The 20701-nt window shown below is 44.2% G+C and overlaps 1 protein-coding gene across 1 annotated transcript in view; it reads left to right on the top strand.

Annotated features, from left to right (window-relative positions):
• PLCL1 (phospholipase C like 1 (inactive)) overlaps nt 1-20701 on the top strand; it is a 220956-nt gene that overhangs the window by 181071 nt on the left and 19184 nt on the right. The window contains exons 4-5 of the mRNA XM_075711057.1: nt 12631-12706; nt 16652-16761. Coding sequence (XP_075567172.1) covers nt 12631-12706; nt 16652-16761 — 186 coding nt within the window. The remainder of the gene's footprint in view (nt 1-12630; nt 12707-16651; nt 16762-20701) is intronic.

Below are 20701 nucleotides of genomic sequence, written 5' to 3'. Positions count from 1 at the left end.
CACCAAGTTCATGCACCCAAACGTTTCAATTAAATGAATGAGGCTCTTCAAAGGACTTAAGCTATGCAAAATTGTCCTTTAATCACCAAAACTGCCACACTGGGCTCTTTGTTGTTTGTTTTTTGTTTGTTTTTTAAACACGGCTAGCACAGGTTGGCACTTGAGGAGGGACTTTGTTTTTATAAACAGCAGCAGTTCAGCATGTACTGGCAGCTGTTAGTTGTTGTCCTTGAGAAGTGGCAAGATTTGTGCGCTGCCTTTCACTTGCCTCCCCGCAGCAGAGGGCGAGGCCATTGGACACGGAGCTGCAGCGTGGGAGTTCCCGGGCAAAGCTGAGCCATCCTCTTCCCGACACCTTTCAGCAGCACTGTTAAGTAGTGCCCGTGTCCCTGCCAAACCAAGTCAGTGTTGCTCTTGAGAAGGGCATTGCAAAGTTGGAAAGGAAGTTTTAAAATGCCCATTTTTTTTCAGTGAGGAAGGAGAGACCAGTATGGTACAGGAATACTTCCAAAAACGTAGAGAGATGAGCTAAAGTCATTCCAGGTGAATGCTGCTGCTCAGCCGTGTATGACATATGTCACTGCTGTGGGTGACTGAGCAGCAGCTGTGTGTGACTTCCAGCAGCAGAAGTTGCTGTCGCTTTGTGCCTCTCGGGCTGTTGGACTGCCCCGTCGCCTCCCGTCCTTAGTAGATGGTCTGCGGTAACTGATAGCAAGCCTCGTAGTTTTGCAAACCCTGACTTAAATATTGCACTGTGGCAACCAGACTAAATCACAATGCATGTTCAGTGCACGGCAGTTATTTCTGCAGCTTACGTTTGTAAGGAATAAAGAGGTGAATAACTTTGGGGGTGTCGAATTGCTTCCAGAGACCCAGAAGTGTTGTGAAGAGTGATCGCAGCCTTGACCAGCTCTTCAATATGCCAAATGCTCTCTTTTCCATCTCATTTTTTGCTTTTATAACACACTTTTCAGGAGAAAATCGGTTTTGGGGGGAAGAGGGAGACACTGATGTTAATTAAAAGAGAAATACTAAAAATACTGTGAAATAACCCTTGGGTTCCTTCCAGAGTAGTTTATATTACTTGGAGGTGATTAAGTTGTGGTAATAAAATACCAGCTGTAACAATACCAGAATGAGGATTTGTAAATCCAGTTGATTGCCATATTTTAGATTGCACTTTTTTTGGATAGATTTGTTGCATGGTGTGATGTCTGTCTGAAAGAGCAAATAACCACATAAATAAGAGATTTTGCTGTCTTGGGAGGCCTGCTGAATGGAGTTTTAGCAAAAAGAATGTGTCACCTCTTATCTTTGTAATTATATACTGAAGAGTACACATGGGACCTTTCAAGGCCTTCTTGTGCTTTGGAAACAGTTTTTCAATTTAAATAGGCGACAGGCCTCTTTCAGATGCAGACAAAAACACTTGTATAACTGTTTTAAATAATGTTTGCTCTCACATTTGTCTCTGATGGAGGAAGATGTACCTCAAATGTCAAGAGACAGTGCAAGGAGTTTAAAATCAGAGGGCTGAGAAAGAGAAGGGAATTCTTCCATGCCTATGCAAGCGTTCATTTGAGATGTAATTCTGGTTAATGAGAACATGATACTTTAAATAATTTTTACCTGCTTTGTCTGGCTGGGACTGCCTCTTACTTTGTTAAAACTGTTTGCTTCTGAAAAAGCAAAAGCTGGATTTAATAAATGCTTTTGCTACATTTTGGATATTTGTCTTTTGAGGCAATGCCAGCAGCAGAGTATTGAAATCTATTTAGCCTTTTCTGTGTTTAAAAAAATGAAGCGTCTCTATCAATCTTGATATTTGAAAATGCAGTGTGGGGAGGGGTTTTAATGTTGAGAAAGGGCTCTTCCTTGCTATGATGTCTGTAGTGACTTGGTATAATCCAGGTTGGTTTTCTTTTTAATAAGTTTTGGGGATTTCCCCCCCCTCTTTTTTTTTTTTTTTGTGTAAATGAGAGCACAAGGAGATATTGGTGGAAAGCAATAGAAAATATTTTAGCTATTTATTTATTTATATTCAAGATATACTACAGTTCAGCCTTTTAAGTTGTTGATAAATATGGCCTCAAGGAACTGGATCTACAAGGGCTGGCTGCAGGTCTTTAACTCCCCCAGAAACGTCTCTTCACCTCAAAGCGCTTGTTGGGTGAATAGGCCTGAGAGCAATTTTAAATGTTGGTCTCTCTCTTGTATGAATGGGCTGTACTTCTTAATTCCTTTTATAGTAGAACAGAAAAAAATTGGCCCTAAATCTCATAGTGGGAAGCTGTGATTGTAGGTCTGCCTCACTCGCTGGGCTCAGGTAGCAGAGATGGCGTGAGTGCTCGGCAAACCCTTCCTCGCCACCTCTGAAAACACCACGTATTTCAGAGTCTGCTTTGAAAATAATCTCTGATAAAAACAGCCCCAATGTGTTGAATTTTTTCCCCCTACTGGAAATTGCCAGCTGAAAATACCTTCCCCTCCGGAAAGTATAAACTGTGCCCGGGTATTTAATGGGGCATAGACAGCCCTGACAGTCCAGGCAAATGGAGGTTCAAATGCTTGGAGACCTGCCACAATGATCTGGAAAACAATTAACTGTCTGTTCCCTCCTGCTCAGCCTTTGTCAGCAGGCGCAATAGACAAAGACCAGTTTGTGCAGTTTGTTTGTTTTTTCCTGGGCAATTAATTTTACCATTGTGTTCCGCATTAAATATTTTCTTTCGAGAGAGGCCTTATTAGAATAAAATTTCATATGCTTTGTTTAAGGAACCAGAATGATTTTTCAAGGCTCTATTTATTTTTTTTGTGGTCGCATTGCAGTGGTTTAGTGGAACGCGACTGTTGCTGTGTCTCGTGCAGGAAGAGGCTTCATTGATGATACTGGGTTTTATGGGAGTTTCTGCAGAGGAGTGGGATTTGCTGAAAACAAGAAAATAAGGTCAACTGTTGGCAATACACAGAAAACATTTTTTAAAAGCATGTCAACTACCAGAAATACAGTTTAGAACGGTTTATTTCAACTTTTACAGCTTTGGATGTTACCATTCATGGACCACGATGAATGGATCCCAGTAATGTTGTCATTGATTTGCACACATGCATCCTAGGGTAGCATAGCGTGTCACTTACAGAGCGGTTCTTCAGACCTTTGCTTTACCATGAAGGAGGACTCTCCCTCTCCCCCTCCTCCTGTATGCTCCCCGTTGTCAGTAGCTGGGCATGGGAAGATGCTCGCTCAGGTGGGCAGCACGTGCAGTGTGCCTTAACCTGTCAAATTGATGCTGGTGTTCATTGATCACACCTAAAAAAAGGAGATACTCAATGTGAAGAGAAGGGATAGGGCCCAGCTGGACCTGACAGATGGTCGAATTATTCACTGCAAACAGTTATCCTGTGAAGTTAGGTTCTTTTTCTTTTTTTTTTTGTTGAGATTTGTTCGGAAACAGATTGTGGTTTCTCTGTCTCCACAATATATTCATGTGCTGATGCAAGCACGCCTGAACTCAGGGACACTTGTGCACTACTTTGCTTTGGTTCAGCATTATTTTTCCTCCAAGATCAAATGATAAATCATTTGCAAATCAAAAGCAATAAACAAGTGATTATAAATGTTCTTGGTTTTACCCAATCTCCTGGCTTGTGTGCATACAGAAGTTTTTCTAGAAAAATAAAAGCAGCTCCCCAAGTATCTTTCCCATGTTTTTTTTTGAATCATAAACAGCAAAAAGTGGAAAAAAGGTTGAACAGAGAAGCTATTTGTTATACAAACTCATGCTGGCATTGAAGTTTTTCCTCTATATTCAAGCCTCTTTACTGGAACTGATCTTGTTATTTTGGAACAGACAGGTAAGGAAGGACAGCGTGTTTTGTAGGTACTGTTGAGAGATGGCAAGTTAGTTAATGTCTTGGCCAACACAGAGATGGATTGGGGATTTTTGAGAAGAGTAGTAATATCTGTGACGCTGCTGGGGAATAAGTTGATGTATTTTATGGCAGTGTTTTTGTTGATGCAGGTATTGGTCCATGCGCACTAGCAGAAGTGTGCTGAGGTGTGTGTGCAGAGGAACTACTCTTTGCTGTTCTTTCAGATTCAATCTTTTTGGGTTTCTTTGTCTTGATGCGGGCATGACAGCTCTTTATTCCCAAGGAGAAAGTCAATTTTCCCAGTTTATGTCAATGCAAAATGACTAAATAGATTTTTTTGTGAGGTTTTCCACTGAAATTCATATTTCAGCTGGGGCAGAGTCATCCCCAAAGGAACGTTTTTCACAATTCTCTGAGCAGCTGAAGACATGGATATTGCAGAGCAGAGCATCCACTGCCAAGGAAGTGTCATAATGCACTGACGTCAAACACAGTCCAGTACATGAACATTGTCTTGAGTTTGTGTCTGTTTTAAAGAGTTTTCCGTCCAAAATTGGACATAGTCTGGGAAAGCAATTATCCTTTTTCTTTCTCCACTTCTCTCTCACCACTCTCACAGTTTCTCTCTGATAGCCATGTCCCTTAGTCCCTTCTAAAATAGGACCTGAAAATGGTCAGATCAGAACTTTTCTTACAGAATGAAGTTCCAGTGGGGTACTTGAATTACTCTGTTTTCACTTAAGCATATTAAAAGCTGACCCGTCCGCCTGTTCCTCCACTGCTCCTTTTTTGTAGAGGACTGGTCTTCGTGCACAAGATTACATCCTGCAACACTCTGACACCAATCAGTCTTTAATAGCCAGACCAGTTATCCCCAGGGCATTCAGCCCCCTGAGCTGGAAGACAGGGACGGGGAGCAGAATGAAGCCCCCATAGTCCAGGAGAAAGCAGTTAATGACCTGCTGTGCCACCTGGACACTCACAAGTCTATGGGGCCAGATGGGATCCACGCAAGAGTACTGAGGGAGCTGGCAGAGGAGCTTACCAAGCCACTCTCCATCATCTGTCAGCAGTCCTGGTTAACAGGGGAGGTCCCAGATGACTGGAGGCTTGCCAATGTGATGTCCATCTACAAGAAGGGCCAGAAAGAGGATCCAGGGAACTACAAGTCTGTCCGCCTGACCTCGGTGCCGGGGAAGATTATGGAGTGGTTCATCTTGGGTACACTCAACAGGCATGTGCAGGTCAACCAGGGGATCAGGCCAGCCAGCATGGGTTCATGAAAGGCAGGTCCTGCTTGACCAACCTGATCTCCTTCTATGACCTGGTAACCTGCCTAGTGGATGAGGGAAAGCCTGTGGATGTCATTTACCTGGATTCAGTAAAACTTTTGACACCATCTCCCACAGCATTCTCCTAAGGAAGCAGGCGGCTCATGGCTTAGGCAGGTGTACTCTTCACTGGGTAAAAATCTGGCTGGATGGCCAAGCCCAGAGAGTTGTGATGAATGGAGTTAAATCCAGTTGGCGACCAGTCACAAGTGGTGTTCCCCAGCGCTCAGTTTTGGGGCCAGCCTTTTTTAATATCTTTATCAACGATCTGGATGAGGGGATTGAGTGCACCCTCAGTAAGTTTGCAGATGACACCAAACTGGGTGGGAGTGTTGATCTGCTGGAGGGTAGGATGGCCCTGCAGAGGGATCTGGACAGGCTGGACCGATGGGCTGAGGCCAACTGTATGAGGTTTAACAAGGCCAAGGGCCGGGTCCTGCACTTGGGTCACAACAATCCCATGCAACGCTACAGGCTTGGGGAAGAGTGGCTGGAAAGCTGCCTGGCCAAAAAGGACCTGGGGGTGCTGGTCGACAGGTGGCTGAACATGAGCCAGCAGTGTGCCCAGGTGGCCAAGAAGGCCAACAGCATCCTGGCTTGTATCAGGAATAGTGTGGCCAGCAGGAGCAGGGAGGTGATTGTGCCCCTGTACTTGGCACTGGTGAGGCTGCACCTTGAATACTGTGTCCAGTTTTGGGCCCCTCAGTACAGGAAGGACATTGAGTTGCTGGAGCGTGTCCAGAGAAGGGCAGCGAAGCTGGTGAAGGGTCTAGAGAGCAAGTCCTATGAGGAGCAGCTGAGGGAACTGGGGTTGTTTAGCCTGGAGAAGAGGAGGCTGAGGGGAGACCTTATTGCTCTCTACAACTACCTGAAGGGAGGTTGTAGTGAGGTGGGTGTTGGTCTCTTCTCCCAAGTAGTTAGCGATAGGACGAGAGGAAATGGGTTCAAGCTGCACCAGGGGAGGTTTAGATTGGATATTAGGAAAAGTTTCTTCACAGAAGGAGTGGTCAAGCATTAGAACAGGCTGCCCAGAGAGGTGGTGGAGTCACCATCCGTGGAGGTGTTTAAAAAACGTGTAGACATGGCAGTTTGGGACATGGTTTAGTGGACATGGTGGTGTTGGGTTGATGGTTGGACTGATGATCTTAGAGATCCTTTCCAACCTTAGTGATTCCTAGTTTTTACTTTCATTAAAAAATAATCCAGCTACCAAGCCAGGAAACATGAAATTATGACTCTACCCTTAATTGGTTTAGCGGTGGACTTGGTAGTGTTAGGTTACTGGTTGGACTGGATGATCTTAAAGGTCTTTTCCAACCTAAACGATTCTATGATTCATATTTCCCCAGAAATACTTGTAAGCAAAAACATGAAATTGGAATTTAAGGTGAATTTTATTCAGTTCCTTCTGCAGTTTGTGTCAATAAGGTATTTCAGATGTTTCCAGTTGATGTAACCATCCCTGATAATTGTTACTCTTACTGGGCTGTTGCAGGAAAAGCCTCAGATACAGAAACCTGGCTTGGAGCATACTGGGACAGAGACAAGGCCGACTGGTGGCCAGTGTTCCTTCCTGCATCCAGGCACCACGTGCACATCCTCTCTTTTTACAGGCCTTGCTGGCAGACGATTGATTGCCTGGCTGTTTCTTGTCCCAAATGTCTGCAAAGAATGCTCAATGCTAAAGAGGGAATCCTGTTCAGATTTTCCTGAGCTCGATTTGTGCTTCAGATGTTTTTCCAAATTGGTTGTATTTTGTAGGCTTTTTTATTTTTTGTTTTGTGGTGGTGGGTTTTGGTTTTGGGTTTGTGTTTTTTTTTTTTTGTGGTTGGTTGGTTGGTTTGTTTGGGGTTTTTTTTTAGCAATAGAGGCATGATATGCTACTCCTTACCCAGGCAAAACTCTTCATTGTCAATGAAAGGCGTAGGAGAGTGGGACAACGGCCATGAGGAGACACACCTGAGAGAAAGCTTCTTTTTAGTTTGATGTTCAGTCAGTTTCTGTTCTAAACTTTGGAATATTTATGAGGGATTCTTTGAACTGTCCTTTTTGTATCATTTATCTTCCCAGCAGGAGCAGTGGTTTAATTTGCCACCAGGAGTTTTTCCTGTCTTTTTTTGTCTTTTTTGGTGAGACTCTGCTGTGTTAATTTCCTCGCTCCTTTTCAGTTTCTAGAATAGTTTGTAATGAAAAGAAGAAATTGGTCTCTAGCACCAGAGTTCATTAAAGTAAAAAGAAATAATGTTTTTTGTTCAGTTTGTACTGATCCTGTGATTAAACTGCCTTTAGTACAGACAAGAAATAAGCCTGTTAATTTCTTGTGAGTAAAAATATGATGCTCTCAGTGTTAAGATATTTTAAATTTCACTTAAAATTTATTTATCTTTGCAATTAACACTTAACAGAAGTGACAAAATAAAGCATTGCTCTTTTTGCAAGGCAGTGGGATTTTATATTTGATATTGCATGCTATATTTAGACACTTAAGTGAGACAGGTCAGTTACATTTTCAGCCCGTGGTCTGTTCCATTTTCTGGGTCTCATATACTGGACAAGAGAGAGCTCCCAGGTTTGTGCCAGCTCTTGCTTCCCATGCTTTCGTGAGAAACCGGCATGATTATAACAGGGTGCTTCAGGTGGATTGAGACAAATTGAGTTTAGGCTTCTTGGTTTCAGCATTTTGTAAGAATATTTAAATTAAATGAGCTATTTTGCGGGAAAAACCCTAACCTATGCAGATGAGGCTTTGTATTCCTCATTCCCATTAGTTTATTACACGACATGCACTTCTGGGACTCGTGCCATGTGCATCTTTGTCAATCTGAACAACCCCTTATTCATGTCTTGTTATGAGAGCATTTCTGGTGCTGCAGCCTCTCCAGGAGGGTTAGCACCTCCAGCACTCACAAAAATCTTTGTGTCCCTGCTCCCATGGAAACGTGGCAGGGTTCCCCGATGGGAGGAACGGGGCCGTCCTTTGTCCCCGCAGAGCTCTGCACCGCCGCAGCTGTCGAGTGAGTGCAGAAGGGACCCCGTGCCCTCCCTGCAGGTCTCTAGCCCTTGGGATGCAGAGCCCAGTACCGAAATTAGCAGGATCCCAAATGATGTCAAGGTGTGTGGTAGTTTCTCCCATTCAGCCTTCTTCCTTTCTGCTTGCTCTAATAGGTATACACTGTCGGTCAGCAAGGTAGCTGTTTAAGTCCCCATACCAGAATCAGGTTTTGTGTAGTTTTACTCCTATTTTTGTCTATTTTTTCCCCTGGTAGTTATGTTAAACACATCACTCAGTAAAGTTTATCATCTTCTTTCTGACGTGGGAAATGCAAGTTGTCCTGAGCAATGCTGCCAGCTTCAGCAGCTGCTAAGAGTTTCCTCACTGGTTCCCAAGTGGACCCAGATACCAGCATCCATCCTCTAAAGGTTGCTTTTTAGTATAAGATGCTTGGAGGTTAATCCCTTGAAGCTCAGTGTTCAGGAGTTAACACTCTGGTGGAGCATGAGTTGAGTTTCCTAAGGGAGTAGGACATCTCTCACTTTTCGGGAGGCAGTCACTGAAGCGAGTTGCCATGTGGGGGCTGACATTAAACAGCAGCCTGATGGGCTCCAGGCAGATGGCTGTGACTTACGCAGCTGCCCAAGAGCGCTGCTCAGCACAGGTCTCAGCAGAGTAAAGGTGCATGGAAATTCATGCTGCAAACATCAGAAAGCTCACTCTTCGCATTTGAGAAAGGTTGGTGGATTTTGAAACATTACTGGCAAAATGGGTTTGAAAATCTCAGGCTATCGTGTAATTTATGAGGTTACCTTCCCGGCAGAAAATCTTGCAGCCCTCCATGTTGTGTTTAGGGCTTCTGGTTCTTGTCTCAGCACTGTGAGAAGTAGGTGACATCCCCAAGCAGGGTTTTGGATGTGATGCCAGCTGGAAAAGCAGGGGACCGTTCAGACTGGGAGACCATGGACTCATTTTAGAACCAGTGCCAAAAAAGTAAAAGGGTATCTAGATGCCATGACACAGGACTGTGAGTGGGAGCTGTTGAGGAGCAGAGCCACGGTAGCAAAGTCTCCCAGGGGTTTACGGATGGGACCAAGCAGAGGTGTCTATGGCCAACATGCTGCATCCCTGGCCAGCATCCTCCACTGCGGCTGGGAACCCTGCCAAAACTGCTGTCCTGTGTCCAGTGTGAAAGGATGTGCCGAGTGCCAGTTTCTAGCTGAGGCTCTCACCTGCTTTTGCCTGCATTAGATTGAATGCTGACAAATTATTAATGTTAATTCCAGTAAACAGTTACTAGTAACTTAGCTTTGTAGGTGGCCTTTACAATGTTTACTTAGTAAATATCCCCCAAGGTGCTACCTTGTGTGTAAGTGAAAATGTATGATAGGGAAAAATTTTTTAAAAAATTAGATTAGTTTGTCTATTTTTTGAGGGTTCTATCCGTTCTGTTGCCAGAATTTGCACAGAATCCTTTCAAGAGCATCTATTGTGATGTGCTTTAAGAAAAAAAAAAAAAAGCCAAACCAAACAAAAACCCCCCACACCCTATGCTATAATTTTATTCCTGGATAGCAGTTACTTGCCTGTTGTACTCTTATCTGTATGAATCAGTCTCTGGTTCTTCAAAGCGAACACCCAGGCTTCGTCCTTGCGCTAGCCTGTTGTTATCATCTTTTACCGCAGCGTTAGGAAGCAGGATCTCGTGCCTGCTGAAACTGCACACACAGTTGTTGTTGGGAGCAGAGTCTGGCCTGTCACGTAGAGATACCGGGTCCTGCACGCTGTATTACCACAGGTTGCAAGGACACCATAGGCCGGCCAAAATCGTATGTCATAGTTGGCCCAGGGTGTATTATTTCTACCCAGTGCATTATTTCCTAGAGGAACCTGTGAGGGGGAGATGCCAGGTGGTGCACTAAGGGCATCCCCTAACCCCAGTCACTGAGCTGAGGAACTCTGAGTCCGCTCTCAGGATTTGTTGTGGGACAAAAGCTGCTTATTTTTGTCGAGATTACTGCTGAGCAGGAAGACAGGAGCAGGTTAAAGTCTGCTATATGATCTGTTTTTAATTGTTTGTTCTTGCTGAGCTGAGTGCAGTGAAACTTTGATGTCAGCATCAAAGGAGCGGAGGGCTGCTCTACCTATTCTGCAGTAAGGGAAAATTGACATCCTATTGCCACTTTTCTCTTAAAAAAGGTAATACCTTCACGTCTGAGAATCCCAAAACAGGCATGCCAGAAATTCCTGGGAGTGGGTCCGGTAGTTAGAGGAAGATATGGTCAAACTTAGATTACCAAACTGCATGATTCTCAAGCTTGCTTTTTTTGTGCATGGTAGGATAATTTCCTGTGGCCAGAGAGAGATTTTTTTTTTTTAAATATATATATATATATGTATCTATTTAAAACTCTCACAAATCAAGTTCTACTTGAGAGATCTGAGCACAGGAGAGTCAGATGCTTTGGGTATACTGTCCTAGCTTAGATGGATTGACCTCGCTGGGCAAAACCTTGCTGCTGGGTAGGAAGTACAGGCAGAGACCCACGGGGGGCCAAGCCCAGGGTGATGGGTGCACGGGGTGCAGCAGCTGTGGAGATGCTGGCAGCTCCTGGCTGGACCAGGCAGTGCGGGTACTGGCTCACGGGCCCCGTGTCTGCATGTGCAAGAGATGCACGTTTGGCCTCTGGCTGCCTCTGTTGTAACTTGCAGGTCGTTTTGGGATTCTCACTCTCTTTACTGCTCAGACCAACTTCACCATTTGTGGTTGACGGCCGAACAGCTCCTTCAGCACAAAATGACTATGTGCTGTGGTGCAGAAAAGCCAGAGGGTGGGTAGAAATTGTCATTTCTTTCTAGATGACAAGCGAAAATATCAAAGGAGAAAAAATCAACATGATGCACAAGTAAGCAAGTAATAGGAATGAAAGGCAAAGGATACTATTGAAAGTAATTTCAATCTCAGGCATATCCACTGGGCATGTTCTGTTAAACAATTTTGTACTCTGTAGATGTATCAGGCTTTTTTTTTCTCTGCCCATGAAGCTGGTATTGGATTTTGTTTTTCTCATGTTCTTGTTTATAACAAAGCAAAGGCATAGGTATTTTTATTAAAAGCAGCCTGTCTTAATAGGTTTAATTATAAGTGAAGATGGCATGAGAAGCAAAACTTGGATCTGAATTTCTCCCGAATCTGGAAGTTTGGGTGTGACAAGTGGAAGCATCTCTCCCCTTGCATCTAATTAAAACAATAAGACATGCTAATTTGCAAGTGTTAATTTAATACTGTTATACTGCCTTCCACTAAAATCATTGAAACCGACTGGTTGTGTTTTCATATTTAGTGTCTTTGAAAGTAGGAAGGCTTTTAGCAGTTGTAGCATTTTGGCAAAGCTTTCAGATGGCGGCTTCTGTAATTTCAGGATGTAACATTGGGCAGTATTCGGTTTGCTTCCTTTCTAATTGGCACCGCTCTCATGCTGCTTGGATTTGATTGGGGTTTGTGGTGTACATCCCAGGAGAGTGAAATTATTGTCAGGCATAGTTTGTTATGCAGCATGTGCTTGCCTTCTGTAACAGCTGTATGGGCCACCTTTTGCAATTTCACAGAATGTGGCTTTGGAACAATTTGCTTGTTTGCCTGGGCTTCTGAAGGGTTTTGGAAGGTTTGTCACCATCAAAGGAGAATAGCATTTGCAAGAAGGGAGGCTCAGGAAACTCATCACCTAGTGGACGCTTGATCTGTTTGCTGTTAATGGGCTACTCTAGGAAGATGCATAAATATGGCTATCTCTTGAAACTTGTGAGTAGGCTTGTTGAAACTGCCTGCCTCTTTTGGGTTTTTTTGTTTGGTTGGGTTTTTTTTCCTCTTTTAAACCTCAACAGAAATGTTGAGGCTAGGATAGGATTTGGATCTGAATTTCTCCAAAGAGAAACTCAAGAAATACTCTAGCTGTCTGAACTGCTGTAGGCATAAAGTTCTGCACAGGCTTAAGTACCTCTTGAAATCAGCACTATTCATGACTTGGTAATGTTTTTGATAACCACTTATGTCAAGGATTATACTTATTTCTCCTTTTGTTTCAAGAAAAGTACTAATTAGAAAGGGCTCAGTTTCACATAGAATGAATTTTGTTTGTCTGCTAACTCTGCTTTCTTCTGAAATCACTTGTGTTTCCTTCACGTTATTTGCAGTGGTGTCTCACTGATGTAAAACAGCTGTTCTTTAGCTTCTGGAGCAAAGCATTTTCTGAGCAACTGTCACTTAGCTTGATAGAGATCTGGGAGCCCTGATATGAAGGAATGATCCAATCTTTGTAGTGTTGCTTGCAGAGCAGAGCTCTTTTTAAGCTTGAACCTTTGTACTTTTCTGTGGACTAGATGCTGCAGGAAACCCTAGTAATACTGCTTTTTTTCCTGTTTATTTTCTGACAGATGATTCAAGAGAGCAGGGTTCTCATTGAGACGGCAGACATCACTCACGACAAGATTGTTCAGTGCCAGAAAGCAGGTAATCCTTCTTTATTGTGCAGTTCTGGATGGGAGATGGGAAACGATGTGCCATAGTTTACTTACAGTTTGTGACTAATGCATCATCTTTCACCTGGTATTTAAGTGAGCATCCCGATCTTTTGCTGGCAGACTCCACCCTCCTTAAGGCTCATCCTCCAGTAACAATGCAGGTGTGGGATCAGGGAAAAATCATCAGCTTTCACCTTAAAAGCTATTTCTCCATCTGCTCTACAGCTCTGAAATGTCTTGACAGCATTTAAATTAGTCAAATGAACTAGAAAGGCATTCAATTAAAAAGAGGGAGTGAGAAGGCATGCTGCCTTTACTGAGCCCCATTCTCTACGACAATTGCTCCTTTAAACAGAGGAGGCAAGAGGTTTTGAAACCCACAGGACCAAGCTCTGTTGCCTACCTTTACTTACTTTTGCTGTTTAGGTTTGTTTTAGACCTTGGAAACTTATGCCAATATAATTCCGTTGTATCACAGTCAATCTGTGTGGCTGTGCATTATGTATGTCAGGTGTATGGGCGCAAACCACTGTAAGTAGGCTTAAAGTAGATCATATGTTGCCGGTGTATTGTACTGGATGTCTTTATCTGAACTAGGGCTCTGTCTCGCGTGCAGCAGTAGAAAGGGAAGAGGTGGTTTCAGAAGTGACGACCTGCGTGGTGTCTGCTCTGCCGCAGGTTCACGCTCCTTTTTCAGGATGGTAGAAATTACCAAAGTGTCTGTGATTCACAGTTCAGCTTATTCATGCAAGCCCCTCTTCATCGCTTGTTCAGGATAGCAGGCTAGACTCCAAACTGGGACATGTCTCCTGTAGTTTCCACTGATACACAAGAATAAGCCCTAGTAGAGAGATGAGAGTCCACATTTGGCAGTGGTAATCCTCCACAACTAAATCCATCAGCTTTCATGTAGCGGATGCCATGCTGAACAAACACACGCAGTGTATTTCTGTTAGGGGTTTAGACTGCGGAAATTAAATCTGTTTTCAGCTCATTTACTTCATTTTGGTACAGCTTACCTTTCCTAACCTGTAGCAAGCCTTGAAGGTCAGTAATGCAAACACTTGCTACTGCATTTAATTTGTGTTCTTGGGTATAGTGTTCTGGGACCACAACAATCATAAACACTATTGTTTCTGATAGGCGTTTTTGGATTTGGCAAGTTACACAGGCTACAGCCATTTGCTTCTATTAAGTGTAAATAATGAATGAAACTGATGTTTTGTAATAAATGCTTTAATTCATCTTTTGAATTAGAGGAATTTTGGAAACTGTTTCAACAGTAGCATTTAACTGATATTTATGTGGTGCAAGAGCAGGGTGGAACCTAGTCCTTGCTCTTTGAAATTCAGAGCTCTGGAGCCATGCTGGCACTGTGGTAGGAAAGGGAGGAGAGGCAAGCAGCTATGTCTTCCTGGATTTCGTGGGCCTCGTCTTGTGTCATGCCTTGGCTTCTGTGTACCTGCATAAGCAGCATAAACCTCCTCAGCCCAAAGCCTTCATCAGGTGCAGAGGGTTTAGGAATGGGACAGTGACAGGAAAATGTCACTGCGGGGGGGGTGGCCAGGGGGTCACAAGGGGGTCTTTCTAGATGGTATAATTTAGGAGCAATACTTTGCACTAAATTATGCAAACCCTCAGCAGCATCAGCCAGCTTTCTGCCCGTCCTGCTCTGTGTGCGGAGAAGAACCCACGACACTTGCCTGGGCACTGGCGTCTTTGTGAGCAGAGGGCTGGAGATGTGTGCAGAGAACACGATGCAGGACGATGCCATCACGCTGATGTCCAGAGTTTCATGCAGTTCCCCTCTCCTTCCTTCCGCCAGCAAAAAGATTGATTTCTCAAGTCTGTTCTCTTTGCTGCTGTATCTACTTGTATTTTCAGTTGGTTTGCTTTGTTAGCCTTGAAATACCATTTCTGATTGAGAAGAAGGCTGGAGAGATATGAAGTGCTCTTCTGAAGCCTGAGGATTTAGACAGAGGAAAGGAGTAGGAGAGAGAGAATCCCTCACCATGCTCAATTGCCAACTACTTTGTTGCGAGTGTTAGCCAGGCATATTGTTAAATAGCCTTTTCAATATAGCAAGATGAAGCACTCAAAATTAAAATGTGTCAGAGGTACAATTGGCTGTGACATCGTCCTTCACCTCACCCCAGTCCTGCTCCCTTTGAACATGTGTTCCCACCAGACCTCTCCTTCATACCATAGCCTGTTTTGGTCCAGGCTCACTGTGCCACAGGGTCCTGCCTGCTCCCGCAGAGGCTTCTCAGGTGGCTGGTTTTGTCGGGTTTTTTTTCCACATGCAGTCTCAGCCCAATGCACAGTAGTCAGCAGCAGCTTGGAGGGCCAAACCACTAAATGTTTTCATTGGTGCTCCTACCCACAGCCTGACAAATGTTTGTGGCTCCCTCTCTGGGTCAGTACTGTCTCCAAGTTACACGTGGGGAAGTGAGGTCTGGAGGGGAAAAATAACTAAAAGGATGCTTTTTGTTATTTGTTATTTTGTTATTAAAAGGCAGGGCTGTACACATGGAGCTGAGCGCCATTAGCCTTCATATTTTTTTGCAGAACAAAGCGAGACATTTGAAGGTTTTCTTCCACTTACTGAAGTGAACTGATTTGTAAGTCAGTTGGCACAAGGCACACCTGCAGGGGAATCTTGCTTGGGGTGCGGTTATTTAGACTGTTTTCCAACGGAAGTGCCGCAGGAGCTGTTACCCTTGACAGGCAAAACCTGTGAGTGGGCGAAGTTTTGGAAAATAAACAGTAGAGAAATCTTGCATTATGTGGGGTTGAACTGTCTCAGCGTTATCGAGCTGCTGGAGTTGGTGCAAGGCAAGAAGAAACCTATTGTTAGTCTTCCAGGAGTGCTTCGGGCAAGCTACGCTGAGTGCAAGCCTGCCTTGGACTGTGGAAGGACTGACTCCTTCAGCAACTCGCTAAACAGCCCTCTGTGTCTGCTCCGTGCAGGTGTTCTCTCGATGGGCATTTCCTCAATGAAGCTTGAATTTGCGAGTGACATTTGCCTTAAAACGTTAGGGGAGGGAGAGCTATGAAACAACTGGAGGTGGAACTTGGTTTGTTCAGCCAGGATGGGCTTCAGACGTTTTGGAGTGATTTAGTGCCAATTTGGCCTTTGTAAGGTACAAGTTAAAGGAACACAAGCAGCTCGCTCTCCATTTTGTCTCTTAATCCACACCAGACTCGGAGAAATGTTTGCATACACTGTGCAGATCTTGTGGAATTGGTGGGCTAATTGCGCTCGTTAAGGTTTTTAATCTGCTCCTAGATTTCCTGAATTTTTTTATCCAGCAACAGATTTGCAGGCATTTGCCACAGAAACTAGCAATGAAATGTAACAATTCCCAAGGCTGTGGTTGGAAGTCTCAGTTCTCCAGGCTGCAGAAATAGCAATCCTGTGATTAGCGGTATGTGTTTCTGGCATAATTTATCATTGTGAAGTACAAGGGCTTTTCTGTATGACTGTGATTAAGATTAATGAGGAGCTGTGCATTTGAGTCTACATTTGCCGTGCTGAACAGGTATCTTCCACGTCTGTCAGACTGCCTTCCAAGGTACAAAATCATCTATTCAAGGCGAGTGACAAGCGATTGCCTTTTGTCGCAATATTGCCAGCAATGCAGACTGCAAGCAGAAGCACTGGAGGAGTGTTTGCGCAGGGACCAGGCGCGTGCCTGTGTGGGACCCCAGCACTGGAAAGGAGAGTTACATACAAAGTGGAAGCACAACCACAAGATTGCATGTGACCCTCTTATTCTGAAGGTGCTTTCCAGGATGGGGTCATAACAGGGAAGGGGGAGAAACATAGAAAAGGGTTGTAGGAAGTACCAGCTGCGAGACTGAAAATGCTCACTGAACACTTTATAGGGGAAATCAGTCATGCACTGGGTGATGTAGTAATCTGTATTTTTAGGAATGGAATTCCACGAAGAGCTTCATAACCTTGGGACAAAGGAAGGTTTGAAAGGAAGAAAATTAAGCAAAGCCATTGAGAGTTTTGCATGGAATATCACAGTGCTGAAGGTAAGCACAGAAAACACCACCTTGTGTCTCCTGTTAACTCTATAAACAAACCTTTGCTCTTTTAGCTCATCTGTTTGTACTGTCTTACTAATACTGAAGCAACATTTTTTTTTTAATAGGATGTATAAATTACCCCCAATTAATTGAGATTCATCAGATATATCCAATTACACCTCTGTTTTGGAAGCTGTGGAAGGGAATTTACCTAAGCCTGAACAAAAGAGGAAAGATAGCTTGTGGTTTGTATGCCCAGGGACCTGGTTTTGGTTGTCTCTTCTGCCACACACACCCTGAATGTGACCTGTCTGGGGTCACCGTGTCTCAGATGCTTGTTTTGTAAAATGAGGACTAGAGCATCTCTTTGGGAGGGGACAGGGCTGGAGGGAGTGTCATGAAAAAACATGAGGAATAGTGTAGATCCTGCAGAAATGTCAGGGTTAGGTTTCAAAAGCGGAGCATTAGCCAAACAGCTAAAAAAGGGAGGGATGAAAATGCCTCCATCCTGGCTGTGCAGTGACACACTGCTCAGTGAGCATTTTACTCAGCAGGCTTTAACCACTGGTTTGGCATCAACCAGCCCAAATTTGCCAGAGTAGCTGGATGTCTGAGCCTGGGTGAAGTTACCCAGGGACAGCTAAAGATGGAAAGAGGAAAGGATCTGGTGCAGCCATAGCAGACGGCTGGAAGAAGACCTGAGCCAAGCATTCAGGTTGTTAGCATTCAGCTCACGCCTTCTTTCACAGGCTCATTTCCCACCTTGCTCTGATAGATCACACTTTGATTTCCCCTCACTCTCTCCCTGCTGCTCCCTCCAGCTCCCATTAAGCAGATTGCCCTGTCTGACAGCATCTCCCTGTGACCCCCCCAGTGCCGTTCCCTTCGCTGGCATCCCAGGGTGAGCCAGCTGATGACAGGGAATTTTTACGAAGTTCCTCATCAAATACACACCTAAATGTAACATGCAACAGCGTTAGCCAGAGCAGTAGGAGATGCATGCTTCAGCATCGTGGAGATGGAAAGAACACTAACACAGAGCAGGAGAGGGAAAAAGGAGTTGGGGATGAAGAGGCTGAGGGGCAAAAATGGGTGGGAGAGGCTATTGGTAGTAGAGAAGGATTAGAGAAGACCTGGGGGACACCTGTGGTTCCTTGTGTACCTTGATTCACCGTGGGAGAGGAAGGAAGTGAGTAATGGAGTCAGTGTAGGCTCAGTTAATAGGACCTCTGATGAGGAGAAAAGGCAACCAGTTCAAATGTGATGGAAGGGACTGACCTTTTCCACACAGCATAATTGAGGCAAGTAGCTAAAGAGAACCAAAAAAAAAAAAAACCCACCCAAACACTAGGCAGTTCTGAACATTAACCTGAATACCTTTAGCTGTGTTAGGTAAAATAAATGCTTCATGCTCAGAGTCACTCTAAACACGGTCAGGGTTACTCCAAACTTTTCCATTTTTAGATGTTTGTCAAATGAGAAGTTCGGACCTCTGAGGGTGACCTATGATTAATGAAGGTACAAGCAAGGTATCGGAAACATTTCCCATGAAAAATAATTGCTGCCTAGGACGCATTGTCAACATACTGAAAAGCATTTCAAACATCTAGTCAAGGTCAAGGAAGAATGGACATGTTTCATTTCTAAGCCACAACTTCTTTTTTACCTTTCTCACATAGTAAAATATTAACAGAGTTTGTGGCAACTACCCATGGGTATAAATGCACATGAAACACCTTGTTGTTCTGACTGACATCCAACTCAGCAATGACATTAGGCAACTGGGAATGTGGTTGTCAAACTTCGTGTCTGATATGAGACTGTCGGTCATTGGTCTTATTTTTAAACTTTCTGGCTTTCTCTTAAAGAATACTGTATTTCAGTGACCCTGCCCATAACAAACCTATTTGTTGGTTACAGCTGCATCTCGTGTTTAGCGCTGACTCTCCCCTCTGTGCTGGTGAGAGCTCCCCAGGAGGATTTGGTGAGGAGAGACCAACAACCCTGCCCCACGCAAGCCATCAGTGTCCTCTGTATGTCTAGTGTCAGGGTGGCCACTACAAATATATTTCACTAGATGTTGGTATAGTGATGTAAGAAAAAAATAGCCTGTAACATCTCGCAAACGCATCAGCTGCGTTACGCTAGATGAGGTGAGTGAATGGCACAACACCAATGGGAGAAAGCCTCTTTGTGTGCTTGGGGTTGTCGGAGGCAATTACGTCATGCGGCAGTAGTCAGTTTGCTTGAGGTGCCCATGAGCAATAGCAGGTATTATGTTGTGCTTGTGCCTGCCAGGTGATTAATAGCCTTTTCCTCAGCTAGTGAAGCAAAGGCATATTTAATTAATGTATTTCTTTATAAAGACTCACTGCAATAGGTAAGCTTTGAGTATAAAGAGGGGATGCAACAAGAAATTGCTACTGGCAAAATCATTAACTAGTTACAGAGTGCAAGATTAAAGTATATTTCATAAAAATCATAAATGTGGGCATTCTTCATGTTTAAAAATGCCCTGAGGTACTTTTAAGAGGTACCTAATGAGAATGTATCAAAATAATTTGTCATTTTTGTCCTTAGTTTATATAAACTTAATTACATATTAGTAATACCCACTAGAAGAACAAATTATTTGCCAGAACATAAAAATATTAGTAAGAACAGGGACGTTATAACTTGGTGACAGTCAACTTTGACATATATACATATTTTTAAAATGTCACATCTTCTTATTTGGTCCCATGTTGTGCAAAATACTGTCAGGCTCGCAGTCAGTAATACTGAGAGGCACAAGGTCAGTACAACAGACAGAAGAAACATGCTCTCACAGCGACGTTACAGGAATGGTTATGATCCCAAATTTAGTCTCGCTTTCATTTTTATTTCCATGCACCACCATCTCTATGCCTCTGTTTTCCTTCCTGTATTTACTTAAGTGCCAGTAAGATGGAAAAGGTAGCAAAAGAAATTTTGTGTTTACCACCTCACGGGGACCACAGTGCTAGGAACCGTCTGTTTCATCCTAATGAGCACACAAAACCACTTGGTTTGGCCAGCCCGCTCTTTTGCATCAAAAGTTCACAATGCATTTTCATGAGACGTTTGCCCATTTTTAAAATAGGCGACTATGCATTTCAGAGCGTGAAGGGGTTCACATGGGTGCGTGGGCTTGTGCGTGTTTCTCCCCAGACGCTGGTGTTCCTCCTGCCTTCCCCTGGCGAGGTCACCTCCTCCCTGGCACGCATGGCCGCTTTTGCAGGCAGGCGCGAGCTCCTGCTGCCTGCGCTCGGAGAGCGGGGGGCACCGGGCTGTGTAAGGCAGAAGCTGAGAAGCCTCGTTAGGGCAGTTCTGGCTTTGAGCTAACGAGTCCTCCTGAGAGCTGGGACATAACCACTTGCACTCGGTGCTGCCATAGAGCACTAGACGGCTTTCAGGTCAGGTACGCTCACGTACGTGCGGGCAGCGTGCGTGCCCGGCCAGCTCGGGTCTGCTCCCGGCCATCTCGGCTGCCGCCTCTCCTTGGGGCCCTTCTGCCGGCTCCGCCTGCCTCTCCTGTGGGATCTTGTCCCAGGCATTTTCCAGTAACTGAGGCACTCTCAGCATCTGTCTCATGTGCAAACCACTGATTTAATGACTGCTTTATGAATTTTTGAGAATATTTGGGGAAAAAAAAAATTTGTAGCCTGCAAAACTGCTCTCCTTGCTCAGGCAAAACTGTCACAGACTACCAGGAGGTGTTTACTTGGGCAAAGAAATTGGGATCTGCCTGAGTCCCAACAGCCTGGCAAGTAAGCCGAGCAAAGTTTGAGTGTGTTGACTGTGGTTCAGATTTATTGCTCTCACGTTGGACATGCTTTGTCTGTCTGCAGATGTATTTTGCTGGGCTATCTGTGCTTTGGTGGATCAGCACATACAAAGTCTGGGAGCAATAGCAGCAAATACTTGC

This window comes from Pelecanus crispus, chromosome 5, assembly GCF_030463565.1.
Source record: "Pelecanus crispus isolate bPelCri1 chromosome 5, bPelCri1.pri, whole genome shotgun sequence".
In the NCBI taxonomy this organism is placed as follows: domain Eukaryota; kingdom Metazoa; phylum Chordata; class Aves; order Pelecaniformes; family Pelecanidae; genus Pelecanus; species Pelecanus crispus.
Note: the sequence above shows the minus strand (reverse complement) of the source record. Positions and strands in the feature narration are given on the sequence as shown.